The 26236-nt window shown below is 55.3% G+C and overlaps 1 protein-coding gene across 4 annotated transcripts; it reads left to right on the forward strand.

Moving 5' to 3' along the window:
- Positions 1-13755: 13755 nt before the first annotated feature.
- BBC3 (BCL2 binding component 3) lies at positions 13756-21948 on the forward strand. Of its 4 annotated transcripts, none has more exons than XM_060085188.1 (4): positions 13756-13775; positions 17739-18027; positions 19429-19619; positions 21740-21948. In XM_060085188.1, exons 2-4 carry the CDS (start codon positions 17754-17756, stop codon positions 21854-21856), a joined length of 582 nt encoding a protein of 193 aa, XP_059941171.1. In that variant the 5' UTR covers positions 13756-13775; positions 17739-17753; the 3' UTR covers positions 21857-21948. The 4 variants fall into 4 exon arrangements, with proteins under 4 accessions (XP_059941171.1, XP_059941172.1, XP_059941173.1 ...); XM_060085189.1 differs by lacking the exon at positions 13756-13775 and adding an exon at positions 14890-14978; XM_060085190.1 differs by lacking the exon at positions 13756-13775 and adding an exon at positions 16567-17335.
- Positions 21949-26236: the final 4288 nt, after the last annotated feature.

The following is a 26236-nucleotide window of genomic DNA, read 5'->3' on the forward strand; positions in this document are numbered from 1 at the left end:
TCCTTGGCATGTGCCATCTTTCCGGGCCAGGGCTCGAACCTGTGTCCCCTTCATTGGCAGGCAGATTCTTAACCCCTGTGCCACCAGGGGAGTCCCTGGAGACATTTTTGATTGTCACAACTAGAACCTCAAACTGTGACCTTGTTTGAAATGAGGGTCTTTGCTGATGTGGTTAAAGCAAGGATCTCGAGCTGAGATTATCTTGGATTAGGGTGGATTAGGGAAAGGGTCCTACTGGCATCTATTGGGTTGAGGCCAGGAATCTGCAGAACATCCTACAATGCCCAGAACAGCCCTCACAGCAAAGACTCGTCCAGCCCCAAATGTCAGCAGAGCTGATGTTGAGAAATCCTGCACTAGCCACACTGAATGATATTTTCAGTTCCTTGAAAACAACATGGTGTCCCTCATCTGGGCCTTGGCATAAGTCATTCCTCCTGCTTGGAAGACCCTTCATAGCCTCTTCCTCTGGTTAAGTCTTCCTCATCCTTCCAGGCTCAGCTCAGATGTCACCTCCTCCAGGAAGCCCTCCTGGACCTCAGGCCAGGTCAGATGCCCCTCTGGGCTGTCTCTGGATCCCCACATCCCATCTCTGCCCATTCAGCGTCCTCACTGTCCAGGGACAGTTCTGTATCCCCCACTGGCCTCCGAGCCCTGTAGGGGAAGGGCTGGAGTTGTCTCTGTCACTGCTGTGTCCCCAGCACTGTCCAGCACAGGGCCACGAACACAGTAGGTCTCAATACATGTTGAATAACCAAAGCAACCTGGTTCTCACGGAGCCTTCTCAGTCTCCCAAACCAATTAGACCAACACGTCCCAACCCCAGGGGATCCCAAACGCCTTTTAGGACAAACACTATTTTCACAACACCCCTTTTCCCCTCCTGAAATGAGACGCATAGATAGAGTGTCCTACCTACATAATCTTTTTTTTTTTTCTTTTTTTTCGGTACGCGGGCCTCTCACTGTTGTGGCCTCTCCCGTTGCAGAGCACAGGCTCTGGACGCGCTGGCCCAGAGGCCATGGCTCACAGGCCCAGCCGCTCTGTGGCATGTGGGATTTTCCCGGACCGGGGCACGAACCCGTGTCCCCTGCATCGGCAGGCGGACTCTCAACCACTGCGCCACCAGGGAAGCCCCCATAATCATTTTTTTTAATATTTATTTATTTATTTATTTGGCTGCACTGGTCTTAGTTGCAGCATGTGAGATCTTTAGTTGCGGCATGCATGTGGGATCTAGTTCCCTGACCAGGGATCGAACCCGGGCCCCCTGTATTGGGAGCGTGGAGTCTTACCCACTGGACCACCAAGGAAGTCCCTACATAATCATTTTTTTTCCGATCAATTTAATAACCTAACTGCAATCTAAAGGAGAAATTAAAGGAAAGTAATTTATGTTAAATCAGTACATATGTAAAGATGTATTAGTCCAACTACACTGGAAAACATACAGAAATAGTCAAATGCTTTCACCTACTTATAATGAGTGGATTTGAGTATAAAAGAATTTGAAAAATCACCAGCAGAATATTGTCAACAACCTTTCTATATCTGAGATTTTGAGAAACGGCTCAGTGTGTGTGTGTGTGTGTGTGTGTGTAAACTCAGCTTGGGTGCAGCAGCTGAGATAGCAGCCTGACACAAGATGCTGTGGTGAGACACTTTTGATGTGACTTTGATACCAGAAGTGGGATTGCAGTGGTGACATGAACCCTGGACAGATTTCTGAACAAAACAAGGTACAATTTTCCCTTGAAAGAAGTAGTTGCATCCCTGGGAAGTTCAGGCTATATGAAAACCATGCAAATATTACTTTACTACGCAAATAATACTTTGCGTTTACCAACAACAGAATGGCTCAAATTAAAGGGCCTGACAATGTCAAATGCTGATGAGGACTTGGAGCAACTGGAACTCCCAACCCCTGCTGGAGTGGAGCAGGTAAAATGCTCCAATCACTGTGAGGTACCGCTGGGCAAGTTCTACTACAACACAGCGCACACACATAACCTATGAACCAGCAGATCCACTCCAGGGGATTTACCCAACAGCACTGCATACACGTGTTCCCAAAAGACATGCCATGTATAAGAACATTCATAGCAGATTTATCATAATAGCCCCTCTTACGGGACTGGTTTGTGGCCCCCAAAAATGTATCGATATATGAAAAGTGCTAAACCCCCTCAGGACTCCAGAATGTGACCTCATTTAGATATAGGCCCTTTGGAACTTCCCTGGGGGTCCAGTGGTTAAGACTCCATGCTTCCACTGCAGAGGGCACGGGTTCGATCCCTGGTCAGGGAACTAAGATCCTGCATGCTGTGCAGTGCGGCAAAAAAAAACACAACAGAAACGAAAACGTAAGCCCTTTGCAGAGGTAATTAAGTGACAATGAGGTCATTAGGATGGGCCCTAGTCCAGGATGACTGGTGTCCTTATAAGAAGAGATTAGAACACACACACACAGAGGGAAGACCATAGGAAGACACAGAGAGAAGGTGGCCATCTACAAGCCAATGAGAGAGGCCTCAGAAGAAACCAACCCCACCGATACCTTGATCTAAGACTTCTGGCCTCCAGAACTATGAGAGAATAAATATCTGTTGTTTAGGCCATCCAGTATGTGCTACTTTCTTATGGCAGCCCTAAGCAAACTAATCCAACCCCAAACTGGAAACAAGTCAAATGCCTGTCAGCAGCAGATTGGATAGTCATACTGTGGTGTCTTCACACCAAGGAATACTATACAAAGATGAAAATGAACGACAGTCTCTAACCGTGCACAAAAACACGATGAATCTCACAAACATGAGGCTGAGTGACAAATGCCAAACAGACACAAAGGAGCACATACTGCATGGTTCCATTTGTATGAAGTTCTAGAAAAGGCAAAACTAATCTCTGCTGTTAGCATCCACGATAATGATTACTCAGGGGGATAGTGACTAGAAGGGGGTCTGAGGGAAGGTCCTAGGGAGCTTGTAATATCTGTTTCTTAGACCACCACCCCCTGCCCCATGCCCTCAGCCCAGGTAAGCAGTGATTACATGGAGCTTTACATTTGAGATTTCTGGGTCTTACAAAAGTATGGAAGTCATGCCTCAGTTGAAACAACGTTTTAAAGTAGTTTAAAAGTAAAATTTGGGGGCCTCCCTGGTGGCGCAGTGGTTGAGAGTCCGCCTGCCGATGCAGGGGACACGGGTTCGTGCCCCGATCCCGGAGGATCCCACATGCCGCGGAGCGGCTGGGCCCGCGAGCCATGGCCGCGGAGCCTGTGTGTCCGGAGCCTGTGCTCCGCAACGGGAGAGGCCACAGCAGTGAGAGGCCCGCGTACAGCAAAAAAAAAAAAAAAAAAAAGTAAAATTTGGAAGTTCAAAAAATAATCGTAAACAATACTTTGTGTTTAATGTGAAATGGAGTTCAGTTCTAGTATTAGTACATAGGTAATATCGGGCTACCTGAAGATCTGTACGAAATTTGCTAGCCGTGCAGGCGACTTTCGCGGTGCGAGTTTCCTACTCGCCACCAGGGGGCGGTGTAGCGCACTCCCTGCCGCTTTAGACCCCAGACGCATTCATTCAACAAATAGTCCTTGAACCATGAAACCTGCTTTGCAGAAATTTGGTCTGGTGTTTCACTCTGTGAAATGGGGATTAGAAGGTACAGCTATGCTGGAGGCATGTCCCTGCCGCCATGGAGCTCACTTTCAACAAAAGGAAACAGACAGTAAGTAGCTAAACAAACGAATATGTAAAAGGAGAGCTGTGGAGCAAAATTAGGCAGAGTGAGGGGACAGAGGTGGTCCTAGAAGCCTTCTCTGAGGAGGTGACATTTCAGCAGAGACCGGAGTGAAACATGGGGGCAAGCTAGGTGAATACAGGCATGTCCCAGGTGGAGAAAGGGAATATGACGGCTGCATTCCCCAGCTGTAAGACAGAAAGGGAGGTTGAGGCAGGCCCAGCCAGGCTCAACAGGAGGCAAAGGGCGACACATTCCCTGACACAAGCAGTGCAGGCTGAGGTGCAGACAAGATGAGCTCCTATGAGCCTGGGGAAGCAGGGGGGGCAATCAGGGGGTCCTGCCTGGAGGAGTCATCACAAGGCTCAAACCTTGTAGGCCCTCTGAAGTGACTGACTAAATATTTGTTTTATCATGATTGTGTTCAGGTCCTGCCTATCTCAGTAGCCCCAGCCCTTAAAGAGAGTCTGTACTAACATTTAAAGAGCATTTCCTACTTCTGGGGTTCACTTTTGTTCTTCATGAACTCATCACAAAACCCTAGTGCTGGGCTTCCCTGGTGGCGCAGTGGTTGAGAGTCCGCCTGCTGATGCAGGGGACACGGGTTCGTGCCCCGGTCTGGGAAGATCCCACATGCTGTGGAGCAGCTGGGCCCGTGAGCCATGGCTGCTGAGCCTGTGCGTCCAGAGCCTATGCTCCACAACGGGAGAGGCCACAGCGGTGAGAGGCCCGCGTACCGCAAAAAAAAAAAAAAAAAAAAAAGCCCAGTGCCAACAGTACTCTTGCAATCTCCATTTTACAAAGCGGGATACCAAAGCCCAGAGTCCCTGTAAGCTGTCCAAGGTCACATGTCCAGCCGGGATTTTTTTTTTTTTTTTTTTTTTTGCGGTATGCGGGTCTCTCACTGCTGTGGCCTCTCCCGCCGCGGAGCACAGGCTCCGGACGCACAGGCTCAGCGGCCATGGCTCACGGGCCCAGCCGTTCCACGGCATGTGGGATCTTCCCAGACCGGGGCACGAACCCGTGTCCCCTGCATCAGCAGGCGGACTCTCAACCACTGCGCCACCAGGGAAGCCCCGGGATTTTTTTTTTAAACATCTTTATTGGAGTATAATTGCTTCACAATGGTGTGCTAGTTTACGCTCCATAACAAAGTGAATCAGCTATACATACCCAGCCGCCGGGATTTGAACCCAGAGAGATCCTTCTGACTCCTGGAGCCCATTCTATCACGTCTATAATAAATTATTGTAATTATTAATTGCATTGTGCTTAGGCAAGGGACTTAATCTTTCTTGCCTCGGTTTCCCCCTGTGTAAAATTCTGCTAATCATGGCAGTCTGTGAGGATAAAATAAGATGATATAGTTAAAGCGCTGAGAACATGCCAGACACACACTCTATTTGTAGGTTATTATTGTTATTATCCATCAAAGCCACACATAGTTACTGAGCAAATCATGTAGACTCTACCTGCAAAATAAAATCTCAGTAAATCCAGAATCCTACATCACCCACCTCCAGCTCTGGCCTCTCAGGATGGTCATAAGGATTTAACGACGTCAGGTGTGTAAAGCAGTGAGTTGGCACAGAGCTTGGCACATAGGTGCACAGAATGTGAGAATTGCCATTATTATTATTATCATCATCATACTGGCCCTTTTATCCTTCCAGCTGCTCAGGCCAAAACCGGGAACTCCCTAAACTCCTCTCTTTCCCACACATCTGCACCCAATGCCTCAGCCAATCCCATCGGCTCCACGTTCAACCTGACCCCACAGTATCCACTCTGGTCCAGTCTCCAGCACCTCAACCTATGTTATTAAAATCTCCTCCTCCCTGGGCTCGCAGCTCTCTCTGCCCACATCCTGTTTCCCACTTGGCCGCCAGGGGGCGCCTTAAGAACTAGGTCAGCTCACGTCCCTTCTGCTCTCCAGTGGCTCCCACCTGACTCAGTAAAAAGTAAAGTCCTCACCACGATCTAATCCTGTATCGGACTTCACCTCCCTCCCGCCTTGCTCACTCCCTTTCAGACCTTCCAGCCTCCAAAGGGCTCCATTCATCAGCAATGAGACCTCAGACGGCCGACCTCAAGTTTCTGACCTCAGTTTCCCAGTTGTAAATGGGATTTAAAATAATCTCTATCTCATGGGGTTGTCGTGAGGGTGAAATGGGTTCATATTTGCAGCGCTCGTGAGCTGGTGACATCGTGAACTGCAGAGGTGGGATTTTTACGCGGCGCCTGCGCTTCCTCCTTTAGCCGCTGGGCGGCAGCAGGCTCCCGGAGGATTCGTCCGCACGGCCCGCGCGGGACGAGGAGCGGGGGCAACTCCGGCAGAGGAAGCTGATGAAATCCAAGCCAACTTGCAGTGAGCTCATCCCGCCCGGGCGCCTCCGGAAGCCACGGGGCCTCCGGGGCTCCGCCTGGCCCGAGCGATAAAACTCCGGTGCTGAACCAGGGCGGGAAGTCCTTCCTGAAGTCTGACCTGCGTGAGGCCTGCTGGCAGAAGCCTGGGCGTGCGGGGAAGGGCGAGGGTGAAGTAGCGAATGCTCCCCTGGCTGTCTCCGCAGAATGAAAAGTGAATTCTGAGCCTGGCTGTGGGAGTGGGAGAAAGAGGGGACGGGGAAGGGAGGGAGACAGAGCCAAGAAGCGGAAAGACACAAAGATGGGGAGACTGAGGCAGAGGAGCGGGAGACAGAGACAGAGAGACGGAGAGACAGCCCGAGAAAGTCTCTAGAGGGATAGAGGTGGAGAGACACAGAAAAGAAGAGAGAGATGGGGAGAGAAATCAAGGAGAGACAGAGATGGTGGAGAGACAGGGAGAGAAAGAGCTGGGACGTGGGAGACAGAGACAAGAGAAAGAGACAGGCAGGGACACAGAGATAGGGAGAGACAAACAGGGGTAAGAGGCGGAGAGAGAGTGCTAGCGAGTGGCAGAGATGGGGAAGCAGAAGCCAAGAGGCAGAGGTGAGGGAGAAGGAGTCAGGGATGTAGAGACGGAGGTGAGGTTGGGGAGCCGGTGGGGTGAGGGAGATCCGGGAGAGGCACACGGGGTTAGGGTCGCCTGCAGGGGCGGGCCCTGCAGGATATGGGCGGGGCCCCTCCCAACCCCCCCATCCCAGCAGCGGCGGCGGCGGCGGCCGAGTTACCGAGTTACCAAGTTACCGCAGGATTCGGAAGCTTCTCACTGGCGAGGCCGCAGCCAATCAGAGAGCAGCGTCGCTGTTCTCGGGCAGGAGGCCTGGAGATGCACCTTCCCCCGACACCCAGCGAAGCACGCTGCCACACAATCACAGTGGCTCACACACACTATCCCAGGGACACGCAGCATCACCTCACACACACACACACACAATCACAGTGACACACACAGTGTCATACACAGTCCCAGGAACACGCAGAGACACACAGCATCACACAGACACACAAAATCTCAGGGACACAGACGTTGTTCCAGGACACACAGCACTGCCCAGACCCACAATCACAATGACACACAGCATTACCCTAACACACAGCCACAATGACACCCAGTGTCGCCCAGACCCATGCAATCTCCATGACTTAGTCCCTAAGACACACAATATCAGTGACACACACAGTCTCAGTGACACCTCATAATTCCACAGCCAGTTGGTCCTGACACACACACTATCACAGTGACACACACAATCACAACAATGGCTCACTCAATCACAGTGACACAAAACATTGCACAATCTCATTAACATACAGTCCCATGAACACACAACATCACACTGACAAACACAATCACAGTGACACACAATTACAATGACACACACAATCACAAGGACACATAGCACTGCACAGACGCACATACTCTCAGTAACACACAGTCCCACAGACACACAACGTTTGAGATACAGTGACAGTGTTACACACACAATCCCACTATACACAGCATTGTCCAGACACAATCATAGTGACACAACCACATTGACACACGGTGTTACACTGATACATACAACCACACTAACACAACAGTAAGACACAGCATGTCCACAAACATTTCTGCTAGCACACAACATCATTCCAACCCTGTCACACAAACACAATCACATGGACACACATCATCTCACCCATGCACACAAGCACATTGCACAAAAGAGCACATGGACACTAACACAGATACACCATCACACTCACATACAGCATGCCCAACTGTCATACATTAGCACACTGACACACAATCACATAGGCAGCCATCCCATGGGACAAATGCTGACACACATCATCCCACTGACACAATCAAGTGATACACAGCAGTACACTGACACAACCACACACCGCACCCTGACACAACCACAACTCTCATAAGTCAACCCCCTGACACACAGCACACTGGCCCAGCAGACTTAGAGAACTCTCCGGCACACACACAGTCACACAAACACGCACACACTCATCCCTGCCCTTGCCCCAGTAAGATGTGTGTGATGTGGCATGCTGCAGGGGGAAGCGGGGGATGCTGAGTGGGCTTGTGTGTGTGTGTGTGCTTGTGTGTGTGTGCTTATGCCTCCCTCTCCTGGCCCTTCGGGGGGTGGGGGGGCAGGGCCATGCGGCAGCCGCTGTTACTGGGTAAACTTCCCCGCCCCCCCCCAGCGCGGCCGTTAGTCAAACCCCCCCAAGGATGATGTCATCGCCTCATTCTGGAGGCTGAGTAATCCTCGACTCCGCCCCCCCACGCCCCCAGGTACCAGGGTAGGGGCAGGCCGCACCTGGATTCAACCAGGGTCTGGAGCTGGGGGCTCTGCTGCCTGGGTCTCCCGGGGTTGGGGACTGAGGAATCTGAGCCTCTCTGGAGTGGCCTGGGCGCTCACATCAGGACCCCTTGAGGCTGGAGGCTCCCAGTCCTGGATCCCTGGTGGCCAACTAAAGGCACTGGGAGACTGGATCTACCAGATCTAGGGTCTTGGGCATCCCAGGGCCCCAGGACGGGGAAGGGGCCCCCTGCACCACGGTGAGGGGCTGGGTCACCTCACCAGGTGTCTGGATGGGGGGTCCGAGACACTAGGGGCTTAGACTCCTGGGTCCTTGGCATGTGTGTGGGCAGGGGGAGGGGTGTGGGTTGAGTACCAGGGAGGAGAGGGAGTAGCTGTGGGGTCAGATGCCTGCTTCCTGGGAGCTCAACAAGCTAGACCCTGGGGGGAAATGACTCAGAGGGGAGGGAAGCTAGCAGTCTACACCTTGGGGCTGGGCAGGTGGTCCTCTGGATGAACTGGACACCTGAGGGGCTGGTAACTGGTGTATGTGTGGGGTCTTCCAGTATCAATATGGTGAGGGACCAGGATGCCCAGGGGCTCTGAGGCATCTTATGCTTTGGGGCCCAAAGGCTTGAGCTGCTGTTTCCTCTGGGGGTGGAGGGCTTAGTTCTAACTTTCCCAGAATCAGACCTGCTTGGGTCCCCTTCTGGGGGCACCCTCAACCCTTCTTTCCAGGGACTGGGAAACTAGCATCCCCTTGGGAGAGGTGGCTCATATCTCTGTTGTCACAGGACAGGACACCCTGAGTCCTTTGGGGAGGGGGTACCCCTATTTGTATGGGCTCAGGACGCCTGAGTCCTTTCCTGGTGGGGGATCCTCAGCCCCTGTTTTTAAAAGTCACGATGCCTGAATCCTGTTTGGGGCGCGTGGTGGTGGGCGTGTTGTGCAGACAACCAGCCCCTGTCTTCACGAGGTCAGGATGCCCAGGACTCCTTCTGGGAGGGGAACACTTGCTCCCTGTTTTCACAAGGCCATCTCTAGCATACCTTGCTGGGGAGGGATGGGAGGCGCAGCTTCTCTTTCCAGCCCACCCCAAGTGCCCATCCTCACCCAAGAGTGCGAGTATGGGGCAGGGGAGGGGGGCGGCGGGGGAGGGGGGACAGTGCCCAGTCCGGGCCTCACCCCAGCCGGCCGCAGGCTTGCAGGCAGTGAGCCTGGCAGCTCCCCGGGGCCCGGCTCCCCGCCCCCCGCGCCGAGGGCTCCCCCAGATCCGGGCGGGCGGGCGGGCGCTGCGGCGGCCAATGAGCGCGCTCGCCGTCTCCGGGAGCCGGGCCGGCTCTGCCCGCCTGGCATTGGGCACGCGGTGGGCAGCGGCGGGCGGGGCCTGGGGGGTCCTCGCGCCTGGTTGGGCCAGGCTTGTTGCTGGGTAACGGGGCGGCGAGTTTCCCCTGGCAACGGCGGCGGGTACCGCTCACTGGCTGGCCGGGAAGCAGGGGGGGCGCGGGCGCAGGCAGGCCCCGCAGACCCCAGCAACAGCGCGCGGCCCCCGCCCCGCCAGGGAGCGGTAACCTTCACACGCGCCGGCCGCTCGGACCCCGCGGACACCGGCGCCCCCGCCCAGCCCCCACCAGACTCCCGTCCAGCCTCCGGGCCTGGGAGGCTGGCTGCACTGAGGGGACCCAGGAGGCCCCCTCCCCACCGCGGAAAGCCAGGACTCAGAGCCTGCAGTGAAAAGTTAAGTCCTTCCCAACTCCCTCTCCCGTGCTGAGAAATCTACTTCCCCGGAACGGCATTCAAGATATTAGGGAAGGTTATGGGTCTGCAGTAAACTAGCTGGGACCTTTATTTTCTTTAAGCGGGACTTCACATGGAGCCAGCTGCTGCCGGGCACTCTTCTACGTGCGTTACAAATAGGAACTCATTTAATCTTCACGTTTCATTTGGGGGTCCTACGGTGATCCCCTTTGTACACGTGTGGAAACTGAGGCTCAGAGAGAGGAAGCTACTTCCTCGCGTTCATCATTTGAACCCAGACAGTCTGGCTCCGAAGTCTGGAAGCTCTGTCTCTTCACTGTGTTGAATGTCCCTTTGAGAGGCATTAATTCAAAATGAGGGGCTTCCCTGGTGGCGCAGTGGTTGAGTCCGCCTGCCGATGCAGGGGACACGGGTTCGTGCCCCGGTCCGGGAAGATCCCACATGCCGCGGAGCGGCTGGGCCCGTGAGCCATGGCCGCTGAGCCAGCGCGTCCGGAGCCTGTGCTCCGCAACGGGAGAGGCCACAGCAGTGAGAGGCCCGTGTACAGCAAAAAAAAAAAAAAAAAAGAAAAAAGAAACTGTGCCGGCCCGGAGAAACACCTTAGTGGCTGGCCTGCGGACCCGGTTTGAAACCCCTGCCCCAACCTGAGGGTCTTAGCTTGAAGACCTTGTTTGGATTCTCAGAGAATCAATAGCCCCCACACTGGTAGTAGTAATGATGGGTAACATGTATTAAGGACCCACGGAGGCCCCAGTGCTTTATTTTTACTGACCTTCTTACTCTGCAAAATCCTATGAGGTAGGGACCTGTGCTGTCCCAACTCACAGGTGAGGAAATTGAGGCACAGAGACGTGACCACTTGCCCAATGTCACACAGCCAGAAGGTGGCCAAGCTGGGGATTCTAGGTCAGGCCCTAAGTCCCCAGAGCTCCGGCTCTTGGTTGAGTTTTTGTGTAGGCTTTGGGGGGGGGGGGTGTTGAGCCACAGTTATGGAGACCCTGACGGATTTCTTTTAGCCAATGGTTCTCAAGCTGGGTTGATTTTGCCTTCCCCAGGGCACATCTGGCAGTGTTTGGAGACATTTTAGATTGTCACAGAGGGAGGGGTGCTACTGGTATCTAGCGGATAGAGGTCAGGGTGACTGCTGCACATCCTACAAAGCACAAGACAACAAGGCATCATCCGGCCTCAAATGTCAGTAGAGAAGAGATTAAGAAACTGCTCTAGGGACTTCCCTGGCGGTCCAGTGGTTAGAACTTCGCGCTTCCACTGCAGGGGGCCCGGGTTCAATCCCTGGTCAGGGAACTAAGATCCTGCATGCCAGCAGCCCGAAACAACAACAACAAAACAACAACAAAACCAGAAACAACCAAAAAAACAACCTTCACTCTCTGCCAAGCCTGACTGCCAACCTCAGCCAAGCCATCCCTCCATCCTTGACCCCTCTCATTTTCTCTCCATCTGGTCTCTCCCTCTCTATTTCTGACTCCCTCCACTCCCCTCATCTGACTCCTCCTCTGTCTGTTTGTACCTCTATTCACTTCTGTTCTAATCCTCTATCAGAGGTATTGCTGCCCCCTCAGATCTCCAGGGGAGCAGGGACCAGAGGCAGGGTTAGAGGCCCAGAATGCTCCTCCAGGAACTTAGAGGAGGGAGTCCCTTGGTCCCTCAGGAGACCTGCTGGTATAGGGGTGGAGGGGAATTTAGTCTGGAAGACAGAGGCTGGGGCTTCTCCTTCCTTGGGCCCCTAAGGTAGGGGGTCTCAAAAAGGCAGCCCTTCAGCCAGTCACAATATAGTTTTTAATTTTGACTTTGTATGTCTCTAGTAGAAACACACTTCCTCTCCTTAGCCACAGTCCCCACCATGCCCTGTTGTCTTACACTGGACTCACTTCTCTCATTTATTTCATATTGGCTCTTGAGTTTGAGATCCCTGGTCTGGGGGTGAGAGGATGCCAGAATTTGGAACAGGATCTGGACTACATAGTGGGGAGGATCTTGACTGGTGCCAATGCTTATGGCTTGGTAGATTCTTGGCCCTCTCCTCTCCCACTCCTACCCACCAAGCCAGATTCCTTCGCACTCATTTTCTTCCCAGAAGAACATTCCAGCACATCTGGCCTCCTGGTGTCCAGTCCTAGGCTAGGCAGCTTTAGGGCACTGATCAGTGAGTAAGGGGAGTAAGGGGTACAGGCTGGTCTGCAAGCCTCTCTCCCAACGTGATCACTGCCAGGCACAGAGCAAACACTGACAATAATTAGTTATACTAGTGATAGTAGCCAACATTTATTAGGCACTTATACATGTAAGACACTGTATTCAGTGACTTCCATGAATGATCTCATTTAATAAATGTCTAAAGCAGCATCCCTCAAGCGCCGTTAACTTCAACCTACAGTCAGCAATACATCCATTTTCTTTGTGGCTTGGTATGTATCCACTATACATAAAATTTTCAGGAAACAATATTTCCTCTGACTTCATAATTTTTAAAAATTATATTCTGTTTTTTTTTTTTTTAAAGTCTGGTCAAGAGCCGCTAAAGTTGCAGGTAAAAGGGACTGACTATAAAGAGGCACAAGGGAAGTTTTGGGGGGGTGATAGAAATGGTCCAAATCTCAATTGTGGTGGTGTACAGTAGCGTACATTTGTCCCAACTCACCAAACTATACACCTAAAAAGAGTGAATTTTATGGCATGTAACTATACCTCAATAAACTTCAATAAAGCAGAATAAGATCCACACAAGTGATTTCACAGTCCATGGTTTTCTCGTGTGAGTCATGACCCACAGTTTGAAAAACACCAGACGGGGAATTCCCCAGTGGTCCAGTGGTTAGGGCTCTGCGCTTTCACTGCCGAGGACTCAGGTTCAATCCCTTAGTTAGGGAACTAAGATCCTGCAAGCTGGGCAGCGCAGCCCCAAAAATTAAAATAAATATATTAAAGGTTAAAAAACAAAAAACACTGGAGGAAAGGAAGGAAGGGGAAATGAATGAATGAGGGAAGGAAAGGAAGGAGAGAGGGAGGCTGAATTAGTCCTCAGTATTTAAAGTAGGGAGATTACCCGTGAGATCTGCGTTTTCTGCTCTTGAGAAGTCGAAGGGTCTGGCCCTGGAGGGAACCAAATTTGAGAACCTGGATACACCCACCTTTGCTGGGGTCTGGCACCCCTTCTCGGCTAGCCCAGAGCTGGGCACTCAGAGACCACTTGCCCTGTGATGACACAGTTTGGTTTGCGGTGTGACATAGAGGAAATGGAAGGTGCAGGGGAGACAGAACCCCAGAGTCTTTAGGGGAGGGCAGGACACCACCTAGTGACCACATCAGAGTGGGAGAAGGAGTGACAATGGGAAACTGAGAAAGGAAAGGGAACTGAAAGGCAGAAAACCCGGGTGAGAGTCACTGCAGGGACTGCCCGGGCATGTCCCGTGCCAGGTGCCCGGGGCTTTCCTGTAGCTCTGGTTCCCCCACCAGACTTGTGGCGAGTGTGGTCAGATGTGCACGCTTCTGGAGTGTCCCATCAGTGGGCCAGTTAGCAGGAACCTGTCACAGGTGTGACTTTGTGACTGTCTGTTGATGGGGGGAGTCAGTCTTTTTATGTCTGACTTGACCTGTGTCTGTGAGGGTCAATTTCTGACAATTTTAATGTGTCAGCTGTGAGCTGGGGTGGGTGTGTTTGTGTGTGTCTCTGTAGGAGTTTCATTGAGATCAAGCTGTGTGTCCAGGTGTCCCTGTGACAGGTGTTGTGTGTGTATGTGTGTGTGTTCAGCTGAGCCTATCAGAAAGTTTCTATTTCCTGAGAAGCTCTCAGCCTGTGTCTATGTGGGCCCACGACTGTGTGTGTGTTGTGGGTACCTGCTCAGTGGGCATGCTTGTGAACCTGATAGGTTTGTGGGTCTAGGTGTGCTCAGCAGTGTGGGTGTTTGTGCAACTGTGTGTGTCCCTGACATTGTAGTATGTGCGTCCCAGTGACCCTGTTAGCGAGTCAGGTTATGTATTTGTGTCTGGATGTGTGAGTGCTCCGTCAGTGTGTGCGTTTGTGCGTCCACGCCTCTGTCCAGGGTGTGCATTTGTGTGTCTGCAAGTCGGCTTGTCCCCAGGCCCTGTCAGCACGTGACTCTGTGTACCCTGGAGCGCCAGACGGTCAGTCTGCGTACACGTCTCTGGGTGTGTGTGTCTGTGGGTCCCAGTCAGTGTGTCAGTGTGTGCGTCCGGCTGTCCCGCTGTCTGGGCGTCCGATCAGCGCGCCTCCGCGTCCCGGGCCAGGCCCTGCCCCGCCCCCGGCTGCAGGGAAACCCCCCGCGCCGAGGTTGGGGGCGCGGCGCGCGCCAGCAAGTCCCGACTTGTCCGCGGCTGGCGGGCGGGGCAGTGGCGTCACGCGGGGGCGGGGCGTGGGACCGGCCAGGCGGGGGCGGGGCGGGGCGGGGCGGGGCTGCCGCCGAGCGGGCCCGGGATCTGCCGGGCGGCCTGAGACGCGGCGCGAGCCACATGCGAGCGGGTGTCTGGTGGCGGCGGCGGCAGCAGCGAAACTAGCAGCAGCGGCGGCCAGGACGCGGACGCGCCTGCGGCCCGAGGAGCAGCCGAGGCAGCAACAGCAACGGCAACAGCGGCAGCCACTGCAGTTAGAGCAGCAGCAGCAGCAGCAGCAGCAGCCACAGCAGCAGCCGCAGCGAGCGGCGCTCGGCGGGCGCGCCCTCCTGAAGGAAGCCGCCCGCCCCCCATCACCGTCCCCTCCGGCGTGTTCATGCCCCCGGGGTGAGTGTGCGCGCCCCAAGTCCCAGACAGCGGCGATTGGCCAGGCCGGTGGGCTCCCTGGAGGAGGTGGCGGGAGTGCACTCGGAGAGCAGTGGGGGGGCGCTGAGTCCCTACACCGTGCCTCCCTCTCTCCCTGCCCTCCCCACCCACCATGAGGCTGGTGTCGCTGGGCGGGAGGCACTGAGGGTCCGAGAGCGCAGGTGCCTCAGCGGTCTGACGGGTTTGTTTACAAACAATGGGGTGCGGGCTCGGCAGCGCCCCCTGGCGGCCAGTGCGACCCCGGGGAAGTGAGTCGACCCCGACTGCCCCGGCCCCTGCAGTCCGGGAGGGGCGGGGGGTGGGGGGGGACGGCGTGGAGGGGCGGCCACACCCCGGGCGCGCGCGCCCGCCGGGGGCGGCGACAGGGGGCGGCTCGCGGGCCGTGAAGTCTGCGGCTCCTGCGGGCGGGGGCTGCGCCCCAGCAACAGCCTGTTATTGGCCCCGCGCTCGCCTGGCGGGCGGGGCGGGCGCACGTGGCGGCGGCGGGGTGGGGGGGGGCGCTGTGACAGCGCAGGGGGGCGTCTGGGCCCGCCGTGGGAGCGCGCGTGTGCGGGGTTGTGGATCTGCAGGTGTCTCGCCTGGGTGTGTGCGTGTGTCTGGCTCCGAGTTTGTGCTGGTGTCTGCAGGGGGTGCTTGTGTCAGTCCCGGGGAATGGTGGGGCTGTGGCCCGTCGTGGTGTGCGCGCCGTCCCCATGCGTGTTTGTGTGGGGTTCTGTCTGTGTACGCCGCGCCTGAAGGCGGGTGCTCCGTTTATTTATGTGTGGTGTACCTGTGTTGTGTCCTCTGTGAGAGTTGTCTGTGTGTGCTGTTTGGGAGTGATTCTATGGGTCTGTATTGCCTGCCTGTGTTATAGTGTGTGGTTGTAGTGTGTTGGTGTGTTGCTTGAGTGAGCTGTTTGTTTACATGTGTGTGTCTTGCCCGATGTGCTGTGTTTTTGTGTGCTTGTGTGTCTTGCCTGTGTGTACTGTCTGTGACTGTCTGTGTATATCTCCAGGGCATGTGGCTCAGCTAAGCGTTTGTAATGGTGTGCCTGCCCAGTGCCGATGTCTGTTTTCTCTCCAGGTGTCTGTGTGAGTTCTGCGTGGTGTGTGTGTCTGTGTGTGTGTGTGCTGGGGGTTGTCTGGTCTGTGTTTGCCTTGTGTGTCTGGCATCGGCGTCTGGGAATTGAGGAGCTGGGCTCTGTGGGGTCTGAGCAGAGCAGTCAGTGGATGTTGCTGGCAGCCTCTTGTATGAGGCTGTGTCTGAGCCCGTGTGTGTGTGTGTGTGTGTGTGTGTGTGTGTGTGTGTGTGTGTGTGTTGGGTCTGAGGGGCTTGTCTCTGATCGGCTGACTGGCTCATGTGTGTCATGTGGGCTGCGTGTGTGTAGTGTTTATGTCAGTCACGTGAGACCAGTGTTTTCTGTGGGTGCTTTAGGTGTGCACGCTGCCAGGGCAGTGTAGGATTAGAGTTAGCTGTAGTGTGTGTGTGTGTGTGTGTGTGTGCGTGCGCACGTGCACACGTGCATTTGCGCGTGTGTCCGGGGCTGACAGTTGGTGATGGTGTTTGGAGGTTGAGGTAGGAGGGAGGGTTGATGTCTACTGTTCTGCTGTTGCGTCTCTGTGTTGTTGCCGGCATGTGGTGATGCATCTGGGTCTGATGACGTGTCTGTGTGTGCCAGCTTTACATGTGTCCTGGGGTCTGAGAGTTGGTGACAAGCGGGTGTGTTTCGGTTGTGTCGGTCCATGTGTGTGTCCATGGAGGTCTGTTTTGTGTTGATATGTGTGTGAGTCCTGAGGTGTGTGGGTCTTATCTATTGCGTGTGTGTTGTCGGGAGGGGCACATGTGTTTGAGAAGTGTGGCAGTGCCTATTTGGTGTGTGTTTCTGTCTGTGCTTGTGAGGGCTGCATAGTGTGTACATGTGTGTCTATGAGCCTGTTAACAGTGGCTCAGCGGGTGAGATCCTGACAGTTTGTATGTGTGTGTGTATGGGGTGGAGGGGATGGGTTGTGCCAGCCACTATGCATTGTGTGGATAGTTCTTCCTGTGGTCTGTGTGTATGTGTGTGTCCACGTTTTTGGTCAGTGTTTGTATGTGTGTGTCCTGAGACATCTCAATGTTTCCGTGCAAATGGGAGACGAGGTGGGGGGTCTGGCTGGCCAGTCCTGCGTGAGCTTTTGTGTGTGTGTTGTGTACCCTCCACACACACCCCTTTGGGTCCTGTGTGAGTCCCCGTGTGTGTTGCGAGGCATCACAATGCCTGGCTGCCCTCCCTGTGTGCCCATCACTGTGTTCCGGAAGTTAATCCCACCAGCCCAGGCCCTGTGTGAGTCCCACGTTGGGTGAGTTTGTGTTGTGGGGCTGTCAGCCCTCATACACACACACACACCTGACAGGCCCACAAGCCTGGGTCCTGCGTGAGCCCTTGTCCTTGCTGTGACAGCCATCCTGTGCCTCTTGTCCCTCATGTGTGCCCATCACCATGTGCACGGGAGGCTATTCCGGCCAGCCCAGGCCTCGGGTCAGCCCCTGCGGAAGGGTGTGTCTTGAGGGGCCATCACACGCACCTACGGTCCCCTCCGTCTGGGCCCTGCGTGTGTTGTGGGCACCAGCCCTGGGCTGCCTGGCCTGCCGTGCGTACAGGAGTGGGGTGCCCTGTGTACCCCGGGTGAGATGGGTGCGTCGTGGGGCCCTGGCGCCCCCTGCACTTCCCGGCTGACCGCACCTCTCTGCCCTGTCCTGCAGGCCCCAGGGAGCGCCATGGCCCGAGCACGCCAGGAGGGCAGCTCCCCAGAGCCCGTAGAGGGCCTGGCCCGCGACGGCCCGCGTCCCTTCCCCCTCAGCCGCCTGGTGCCCTCGGCCGTATCCTGCGGCCTCTGCGAACCCGGCCTGCCTGCTGCCCCCGCCGCCCCCGCCCTGCTGCCCGCCGCCTACCTCTGCGCCCCCACCGCCCCGCCCGCCGTCACCGCCGCCCTGGGGGCCCCCCGCTGGCCTGGGGGTCCTCGCAGCCGGCCCCGAGGCCCGCGCCCCGACGGTGAGTGCCCGCCCCGCACCAGGGATGCTGGGAGCTGGGAAAAAGAGACACGGAGGAACCGGAGAAGTGGGAGCGAGTGGGGGGAGGTGGCGAGCCGGCCGGGCCACGGGGAGGGTGTGGCCAGTGTGGTCTTTGTGTTGCAAGAAGCAGGAAGACTGAGTGGGAGGCAGGGGGTGGGGGGAGGCCGAATGGGAAGTCCCTCCTGGAATCTGACTGCAGTCCCCGAGTTGCAGCCCACGGCCTTTTCCGGGCCTCGGGCAACAGCTGTTTCCAAGGCCCCTTCTCCCGGTCTGGGTCCCCTGAAGCCCCCTGAGGACTGTAGTTGGAGAGAGTGGGCAGAGATGACTGTCACTTCTGGACATTGGGGAGGGGTCGAGGGTGGCCTTTTGCCTTTTATCTGCATCTCTTTGGCCAGGGCCCGCCCTCTCTGCAGTCCGGCCGGAGGAAGGAGAGGGGGAGGGGCAATTGTATGGGGAAAGTGTGGGAGACGGGTCTTGGGGAGGGAAGGGTTAAAGGTCCCCTGCCTGATGGGCTGTTAACTCCGTGGTGCCCGGCTAGCCCCATCCCAGCCGGCACACTCGGTGGCAATGGGAAGATTGTCCCGGTTTCCCTCCCCACCCCGTCCCCGGGCCCCAGAGAGATCAGGAGAGAGAAAACTTCCCCGGCTCTGTTCCCTGGCAGCAGAGGCAAGAGGAGACTCGACTTCTAGACCAGAGTCACAGGTGTGGAAACTGAGGCCCTGATTTTAGGTCTCAGGGATTCCTCGTGCCAGGACCTGGCGTGACAGAAAGGAGGAAGAGACGTCAGGGGAGCTCAGAATGTGCGTGTGGGGAGGAGGCAGGAAGGCATCTCCCGCACCCCAGACCCCAGGCCCCTGCTCAGAGGCAGCCACAGTCTGGCCTTCTGGTTTCCAGGCCTCGGCCACATCCGGGGGTGTGGCTTCACTGTGGTTGGACACTAGAGGGCAGGAGACCTGAGGCTTGTGACTCTGGGTGTAGTCAGTCACCGTAGCCCTGTGTGACCTTGGGCCACTTCTTAGGGTGAGCCTCAGTTTCCCCATCTGCTGAGTGGAGCAGTCAAAATTTGGCACCGTTTTGGAAGGGAAGTATTTAGGTAGGATAAGAGGAAGCACTTACAGACTAACACGGGTAGTGAAGTGGTAGCTGACTAGACAGGTGACCCCAGGAAGGCCTCCCCAGGACTTCTTTTTTGCCTGGGGAGTAGGAGCTGAGAAATCTGGCTCTTAAAGGGGAAAACAGAATCTCTGAAATGAGGTGGGGAGCAGGAGAGAAATCAGGCGGCTGGAAAAGGGAGAAGTAGGCCCTGGATAACTGGTCCCTCCGGGACACCTCAGGGCCTAGAGGGGTGGTGGGTGTGACCACGGCCCCCGGCTTTTCCCAGGTCCTCAGCCCTCACTCTCGCCCGCGGAGCAGCACCTGGAATCGCCAGTGCCCAGCGCCCCGGGGGCCCTGGCGGGCGGCCCCACCCAAGCGGCCCCGGGAGTCCGGGGGGAGGAGGAGCAGTGGGCCCGAGAGATCGGGGCCCAGCTGCGGCGGATGGCGGACGATCTCAACGCGCTGTACGAGCGGCGGGTGAGTGCTGGGGGAGGGGTAGACGGCAGGTGGGACTTCCCGCCGGGGAGGGGGCTGCGGCGGCCCAGCCAGATGTGCGGCAGCTGCCGCCCTGCGCGGCGGGGTCGCGCTGGGGACAGGCAGGTGGGAGGGGCGGCGTGTCCGCGGAGCCGCCGTAGGGCTAAGGCCCGCGCCGCCGCTGTCACGGCCCGGGGGAGGGCCGGGGTATCCGCGAGCCCTGCAGCGCGCCCGGGGTCCGCGGCCGCGGGGACTGAGGGCGGCGCTCGGCTGAGCTGCTCATATATCCCGGTCTATTTATAGCCGGTGAGTCAGCAGCGGCGGCGCGGCCGCGCCCGCCCCTCCCACCCGCCCGCGCGGCTGCGGCGCGCCACCCCACCCCGCTTCCCGGGCGGCCGGGGGCGGGCCCGAGAAGCCCCGCCCCGCTGGAAGCCCCGCCCCTCTTGAGGCTCCGCCCCCAAGGCCCACAGCCAGATCTCTCATTAAAACAAAATATTTGAAGCCTGCAGCAGTGAACAGAGAATAACAAACACCAGGGCGCCCACTACCCAGATCTGTCCAACCTGAACATTACACCCACACTGCTTGCTTATTCAAAGAAAAAACAAAAACCGGATGTTGTGAAGCTCCTTGTTTCCCTCCCTGACCCTCTTCCCCTTACCCCTTCCAAAGGAAACCTCTCAAACCTCTCAAATTGGCCTGTCCATTCCTCTGCAGGTGTTGATTCTTCTACAACATATTTACCAGGCCACAAACAATGCTTAGGATTGTGGGGCGTTTCAGACTTAATATACATGATAAAGTATGTGTTCCTCTCCAAACTCCCTGCTTCTCAGTGTTATGCTTGAGATTCATCCATATGGGCAAAGGAGCTTTAATTCATTCATTTTCATGGCCATGTAGCATTTTATTGGATCGACATGTAGTATCCTTGTTCATTTTTTCATTGGTGGGTATTTAGGACTTTCCAGAAATGTCTCAAATTTTTATTTATTTATTTATTTTTGTTGGTTGGTTTGGGGTTTTTTTTTTTTTTTTTTTTTTTTTTTTGGCTCTTCCAAAAAATACACATCTCCAGGTGCACGCATGTGTCTCCAGAGCAGACACTTGGCGGGTCTGCCGGCCCTCAGCCTTAGTAAATAATAGCCTGCACACCAAGGTGACTGTGCCAGGTGGCACTCCACAGCAGTGTAACAGCGGCAGGCTTTTAAATTTCTGCCAATCTGATGCGCCCCCTTGGCCACCTTCTCCTGGCTGCAAAGTTTAGTGGGGAACGATAAGGAGGCAGGCTGGTACCAGGCAGTCCACCCCCAGGCACCCATTAGGATCATTAGGATGGTTTATCTGACCTTCTTGTTCACATCTGTAAAATGGGTTTCTCCTTCCCACCTTGTGGGGATGAGATTAGGTGGACCCTGCTAATTAGCACCGGATTTAGCCCTGCATTCAGTACGGGGAGTGGAGAGTACTATAGGTATTCATAAGTTTTTTAGTATTGTTAATTTTTATTGGTGGGAAGCCTTTTCTTGTATCTAGCTTCCTTCGTTTCTAACACTGTGGAACTGAGATGGTCCTAGAGGCTGCCCCCAGCCTTCATCCTGCCACTGAGGAAAGGGCAGGGGGTTAGCTTTACCTCGACATACTTCCGTGCAGCTTCAGCGCAGATGGTGAACCATTCCCAGTTCTTCCACAGATTGTTCTAGAATTGCTGAGACTATGGGCTCCCTGCTCCCTTCTGTGTGGCTCACTAGCCTTTAATGGGAGGGCAGATGGGCTGCAATCCAGCCCCACCCCTCAGCCTCGTGTGACTTTGGTTGGGTAACTTTCTCATCTGGAGACCAGGGACTAGGAGACCACAGCTAATATGTGCAGGCCCTGTGCTGAGGACATTGTCTGCATCCCTTCCGTCCTAGTCCCATGTTCCAGAGGACCTTGGCCCAAGGTGGGCAGAGAAATGTATGTGGACCTGATGAACAATAATAATAGTACCGACCTCAGAGGGTTGGTCGAGGGCGTAGCTCACTCTTAGAACCGTGCCTCGTTCCTCGCTGCCCTCCGACCCGACCACCTACACGCCCCCATCTCAGGCCCGCTCTAACTTGGTCTTCGCTCTCTCTCCCTAGAGACAAGAGGAGCAGCAGCGACACCGCCCCTCCCCCTGGAGGGTCCTGTACAATCTCATCATGGGACTCCTGCCCTTACCCAGGGGCCGCGGAGCCCCCGAGATGGAGCCCAATTAGGTGCCTGCACCCGCCCGGTGGACGTCGGGGACGTGGGGGGCAGGACCCTCCCACCTCCTGACGCCCTGGCCAGTGCGGGGGACTTTTTCTGCACCATGTAGCATACTGGACTACCAGCCCTGCCTGTCCCAGGGGCGGGCCAGGGCAGCCACTCCGGACCCAGCCCCAGCTTAGCCTGGGGGGCACTGACGGAGATGTGGACTCCTGGGTCCCTGGCTGAGGAGCCAGGGGAGAGAGGGCTGACGGACTCAGCGTCTGAAGGCGGCGGTGACCGAGGCGGTGGGGACTGAGCCGCCCGCCTCTGCCGCCCATCACCATCTCAGGAAAGGCTGCTGGTGCTGGCTGCCCGTTCCAGCTGCAGGGGTGACACTGGTGGGGGGGGTCTCTCTCTCTCTCTCCCAGTGCTCCTTCACTTTGGGCCTGGCCTCAGGCCCCCGGTGCTTCCCCCCCTCCTCCCGGGGAGGGGGCCCGTGAAGAGCAAATGAGCCAAACGTGACCACTAGCCTCCTGGAGCCAGAGAGTGGGGTGCGTCTGACGGCCGCCCCAGCCCAGCGCCCAGCCATCTTCCCTGAGCCAGCCGGCGGGTGGTGGGCATGCTTGCCTCACCTTCATCTGGGGGTGGCCAGGAGGGGCCCAGACTGTGAATCCTGTGCTCTGCCCAAGACCACCCCCCGCCCCCCATCAATCCCATTGCATAGGTTTAGAAGAGAGCACGTGTGACCACTGGCATTCATTTGGGGGGTGGGATATTTTGGCGGAAACCGCCCCAGCCTTAGTCCCCAGGGCGAAGCGCTGGGGGGAAACGGGGAGTCAGGGAGGGGGGGAATCTCAGAAGAGGGAGGAGTCTGGGAGCGGGGAGGGATGGCCCAGCCTGTAAAATACTGTATATGCGCTGCTGTAGATACCGGAATGAATTTTCTGTACATGTTTGGTTAATTTTTTTTGTACATGATTTTTGTATGTTTCCTTTTCAATAAAATCAGATTGGAACAGTGGATACTCTTCCTGCTCTCCTTCCCTGCAGAGGGGTCTGCGCAGAATCTGTGAGCCCTGTCTCGGAGGAGGTGGGGGGCAGTGCGCACATCACCCTGAGGTGTCTGTCCTTGTGTTTAAAGGACAGCTCTGGGGGACTTCCCTGGTGGCGCAGGGGTTAAGACTCCGCCTGCCAATGCAAGGGATACGGGTTCGAGCCCTGGTCCAGGAAGATCCCACATGCCGTGGAGCTACTAAGCCCGTGCACCACAACAACTACTGAGCCCGAATGCCACAATTACTGAAGCCCGCGCGCCTAGAGCCCGTGCTCCGCAACAAGAGAAGCCATCGCAATGAGAAGCCCGTGCACCGCAACAAAGAGAGTAGCCCCCGCTTGCCGCAACTAGAGAAAGCCCACACGCAGCAACAAAGCCCCAATGCAGCCAAAAATAAATAAATAAAATTAAAAAAAAAAAAAGGACAGCCCCGGTGCCACTGTGTGCACCCAGCCTTCATGCACCCCTCCTCAGCTCCCACTAAAAGCTAAGCCCCTGAGGACAGGGCCTTTTTGGGTATTTTCTCCTCACCTTATCCCCACTGGATAAAGTATGTCGGGGGGCTCGATATTTACAGAATAAATGAATGACCTATAACTTACTCAGAAGTCCCACTGGGAGGAGTCCTGGGGAACTGTCAGACCTGGTCCCTGCCCTCAGGGACACAGAGGTGACATCTGGGATCAAGGTGAAACTTCACCCATGTAGCCAGCCTAGCATACTCTTTTTTTTTTTTTTTTTTTTTTTTTTGCGGTATGCGGGCCTCTCACTGTTGTAGCCTCTCCCGTTGCGGAGCACAGGCTCCAGATGCACAGGCTCAGCGGCCATGGCTCACAGGCCCAGCCGCTCCGCGGCATGTGGGATCTTCCCGGACCGGGGCACGAACCCGTGTCCCCTGCATCGGCAGGTGGACTCTCAACCACTGCGCCACCAGGGAAGCCCCCTAGCATACTCTTAACCGTAAGGCCTAGCATTAAAAACCTGTGTTGACTTAATACGAGAAGGGGAGGGAATTCCCTGGTGGTCCAGGGGTTAGGACTTAGTGCTTTCACTGTCAGGGGCCCAGGTTCAATCGCTGGTGGGGGAACTAAAATCCTACAAGCCACGCGGCGTGGCCAAAACATTAAAAAACCGAACAAGAAGGGGAGCTTCTACCATGATCTTCGAGAAAACAGGGCAACCAGCCAAATGCTTCCCCCGTGTTGTCTTCCACACAGGACCGCCCCAGACACGGGTCCAGACCCACCTCTGCTCCGTCTCCTGGCTGTCCTCACTGGCAAAGGGGCAGTTCAGAGGCAATGGCCCTTCTAAAAGGCCAGGCCGAGGGAAACGGGAACCGCCATTTTGGAGAGGAATTTGGCAAAATCTGAGGATGTACACACCTATGGCAGCAAGTGCCTTCCTGGGTGTCTCCCTTAGAAGTGAACGTGCGCAGGTGTCCAAGAGTTGGCAACGCGCAAAGCCACCACCTAAGTACCAACAGCAGTTGGAAGGGTAAATCAAGTCTGCTGTTGTAAAACAGAATAATAGACAGCAGTGAACTGGAATGAACTAGAACTTTATCCCTATGAATAAACAACAAATCATAGTGAGCAAGAACATCAAGTAGGGCTTCCCTGGTGGCGCAGTGGTTGAGAGTCCGCCTGCCGATGCAGGGGACACAGGTTCACGCCCCGGTCCGGGAAGATCCCATGTGCCGCTGAGCGGCTGGGCCCGTGAGCCGTGGCCACTGAGCCTGCGCGTCCAGAGCCTGTGCTCCACAACGGGAGAGGCCACAACAGTGAGAGGCCCGCGTACCGCAAAAAAAAAAAAAAAAAAAAAAAAGAACAGCAAGTAGCAAAATGATGGTGGGTACTGGGTGTATACCCTGTGATGTTATTCCAGATTTTCGTCATGCTTACCTACTTGTGCATGGGGCCCAAGGCCCTGAGGTGAGGAGGTGAGAGATGGTGTGCCTACCCAACCATCTGGCAGGGAAGCTCTACTTGGTCCTCACTGCTCCCCTGGCAAAGAATGGGTCCTCCTCCTGCGACCAGCAGCTTCCCCTGTCCAGAAACAGTTTGCTGAACTATTTCTTTTTTTCTTTTGGCCGTGCCACACAGTTTGTGGGATCCTGATTCCCGGACCAGGGATTAAACCTAGGCCCCCTGCAGTGGAAGCCCCAAGTCCTAACTACTGAACCGCCAGGGAATTCCTGTCGCTGAACCATTGATCTGGTTGGATTAGGTCACGATTTTATTGTTTTCTCTTTGTCAGATTTTTGTTTCTGCTTCCTCTCTCCTGCCTTCTCTTGGATTATCTGAATACTTCTTAAGAATTCTTTTAAATGTATCCTTTGGTGTTTCAGCATTTTTTCAGGACTGCTCTAGGGATTACAAACTCATCCTTAGCCTATCCGCTATGTGTCTATTGAACCACATCCCTCACAACACAGAAGCTCTGCCACTGCACGTCCCTGGATCTCATGCTGTAGTTGTCATGCGGATTACATCTGCACACCTTGACTTCCACAAGACATGTACTAACTTTTGCTTTATTTATTTATGTATTTATTTTTGGCTGCTCTGTGCATGTGGGATCTTCCCGGACCAGGACTCGAGCCCATGTCCCCTGCATTGGCAGGCGGATTCTTAACCACTGTGCCACAAGGGAAGCCCTGTATTTTCTTTTTAATAGAACCAAACCTACTTTTTTTTTTTTTTTTTTTTTGCGGTACGCGGGCCTCTCACTGCTGTGGCCTCTCCCGTTGCGGAGCACAGGCTCCGGACGCGCAGGTTCAGCGGCCACGGCTCATGGGCCCAGCCGCTCCGCGGCATGTGGTATCTTCCCGGACCGGGGCACGAACCCGCGTCCCCTGCATCGGCAGGCGGACTCTCAACCACTGCGCCACCAGGGAAGCCCAAACCTACCATTTTTAAGGACTGAAAGTGGGGAATGCCACCCTATCATCCAGGTTGGAGGGAAAGCAGCAGAGACCCAGGGATAATCAAGGCCAAATTTTGTTAGCAAAGTCCAAAGCGCTCCCAGAAAAACAAAGGAGGGATCAGTTGTTCAGAGGGAAAGGAAACACCTGAAGTCATGTGTGGCCTTCGCTCTTGGAACCCAGGTGCCAAGTGGTTCTGCAACGTAGCAGTCAAGGCTCAGAGGACCTGGCAATGAAGCCCTCAGCTAGTACACTGCCACCTGCAAACCGTGCAGCCTCCAGCAAGGTAATCCCAAACTTGAACTGACAAGGCTTCCAAGACACAGTGAGAAAAAGCAAAACGCAGAAAAATCGTTATTTTGTGAATCTGCGTAATAGCAGCTAACACTGAGCGATTTCTACTCAAAGAATATATTCAGGGCTTCCCTG

The sequence above is a fragment of the Mesoplodon densirostris genome, chromosome 19 (genome assembly GCF_025265405.1).
Source record: "Mesoplodon densirostris isolate mMesDen1 chromosome 19, mMesDen1 primary haplotype, whole genome shotgun sequence".
In the NCBI taxonomy this organism is placed as follows: domain Eukaryota; kingdom Metazoa; phylum Chordata; class Mammalia; order Artiodactyla; family Ziphiidae; genus Mesoplodon; species Mesoplodon densirostris.

Bases quoted from the DNA above. Each gene is read 5' to 3' on its own strand.
- BBC3 (XM_060085188.1), top strand. From the start codon at position 17,754: ATGGCCCGAGCACGCCAGGAGGGCAGCTCCCCAGAGCCCGTAGAGGGC. The intron at 18,028-19,428 runs GTGAGTGCCCGC...GGCTTTTCCCAG, and splicing joins CCGAGGCCCGCGCCCCGACG to GTCCTCAGCCCTCACTCTCG. The intron at 19,620-21,739 runs GTGAGTGCTGGG...CTCTCTCCCTAG, and splicing joins ACGCGCTGTACGAGCGGCGG to AGACAAGAGGAGCAGCAGCG.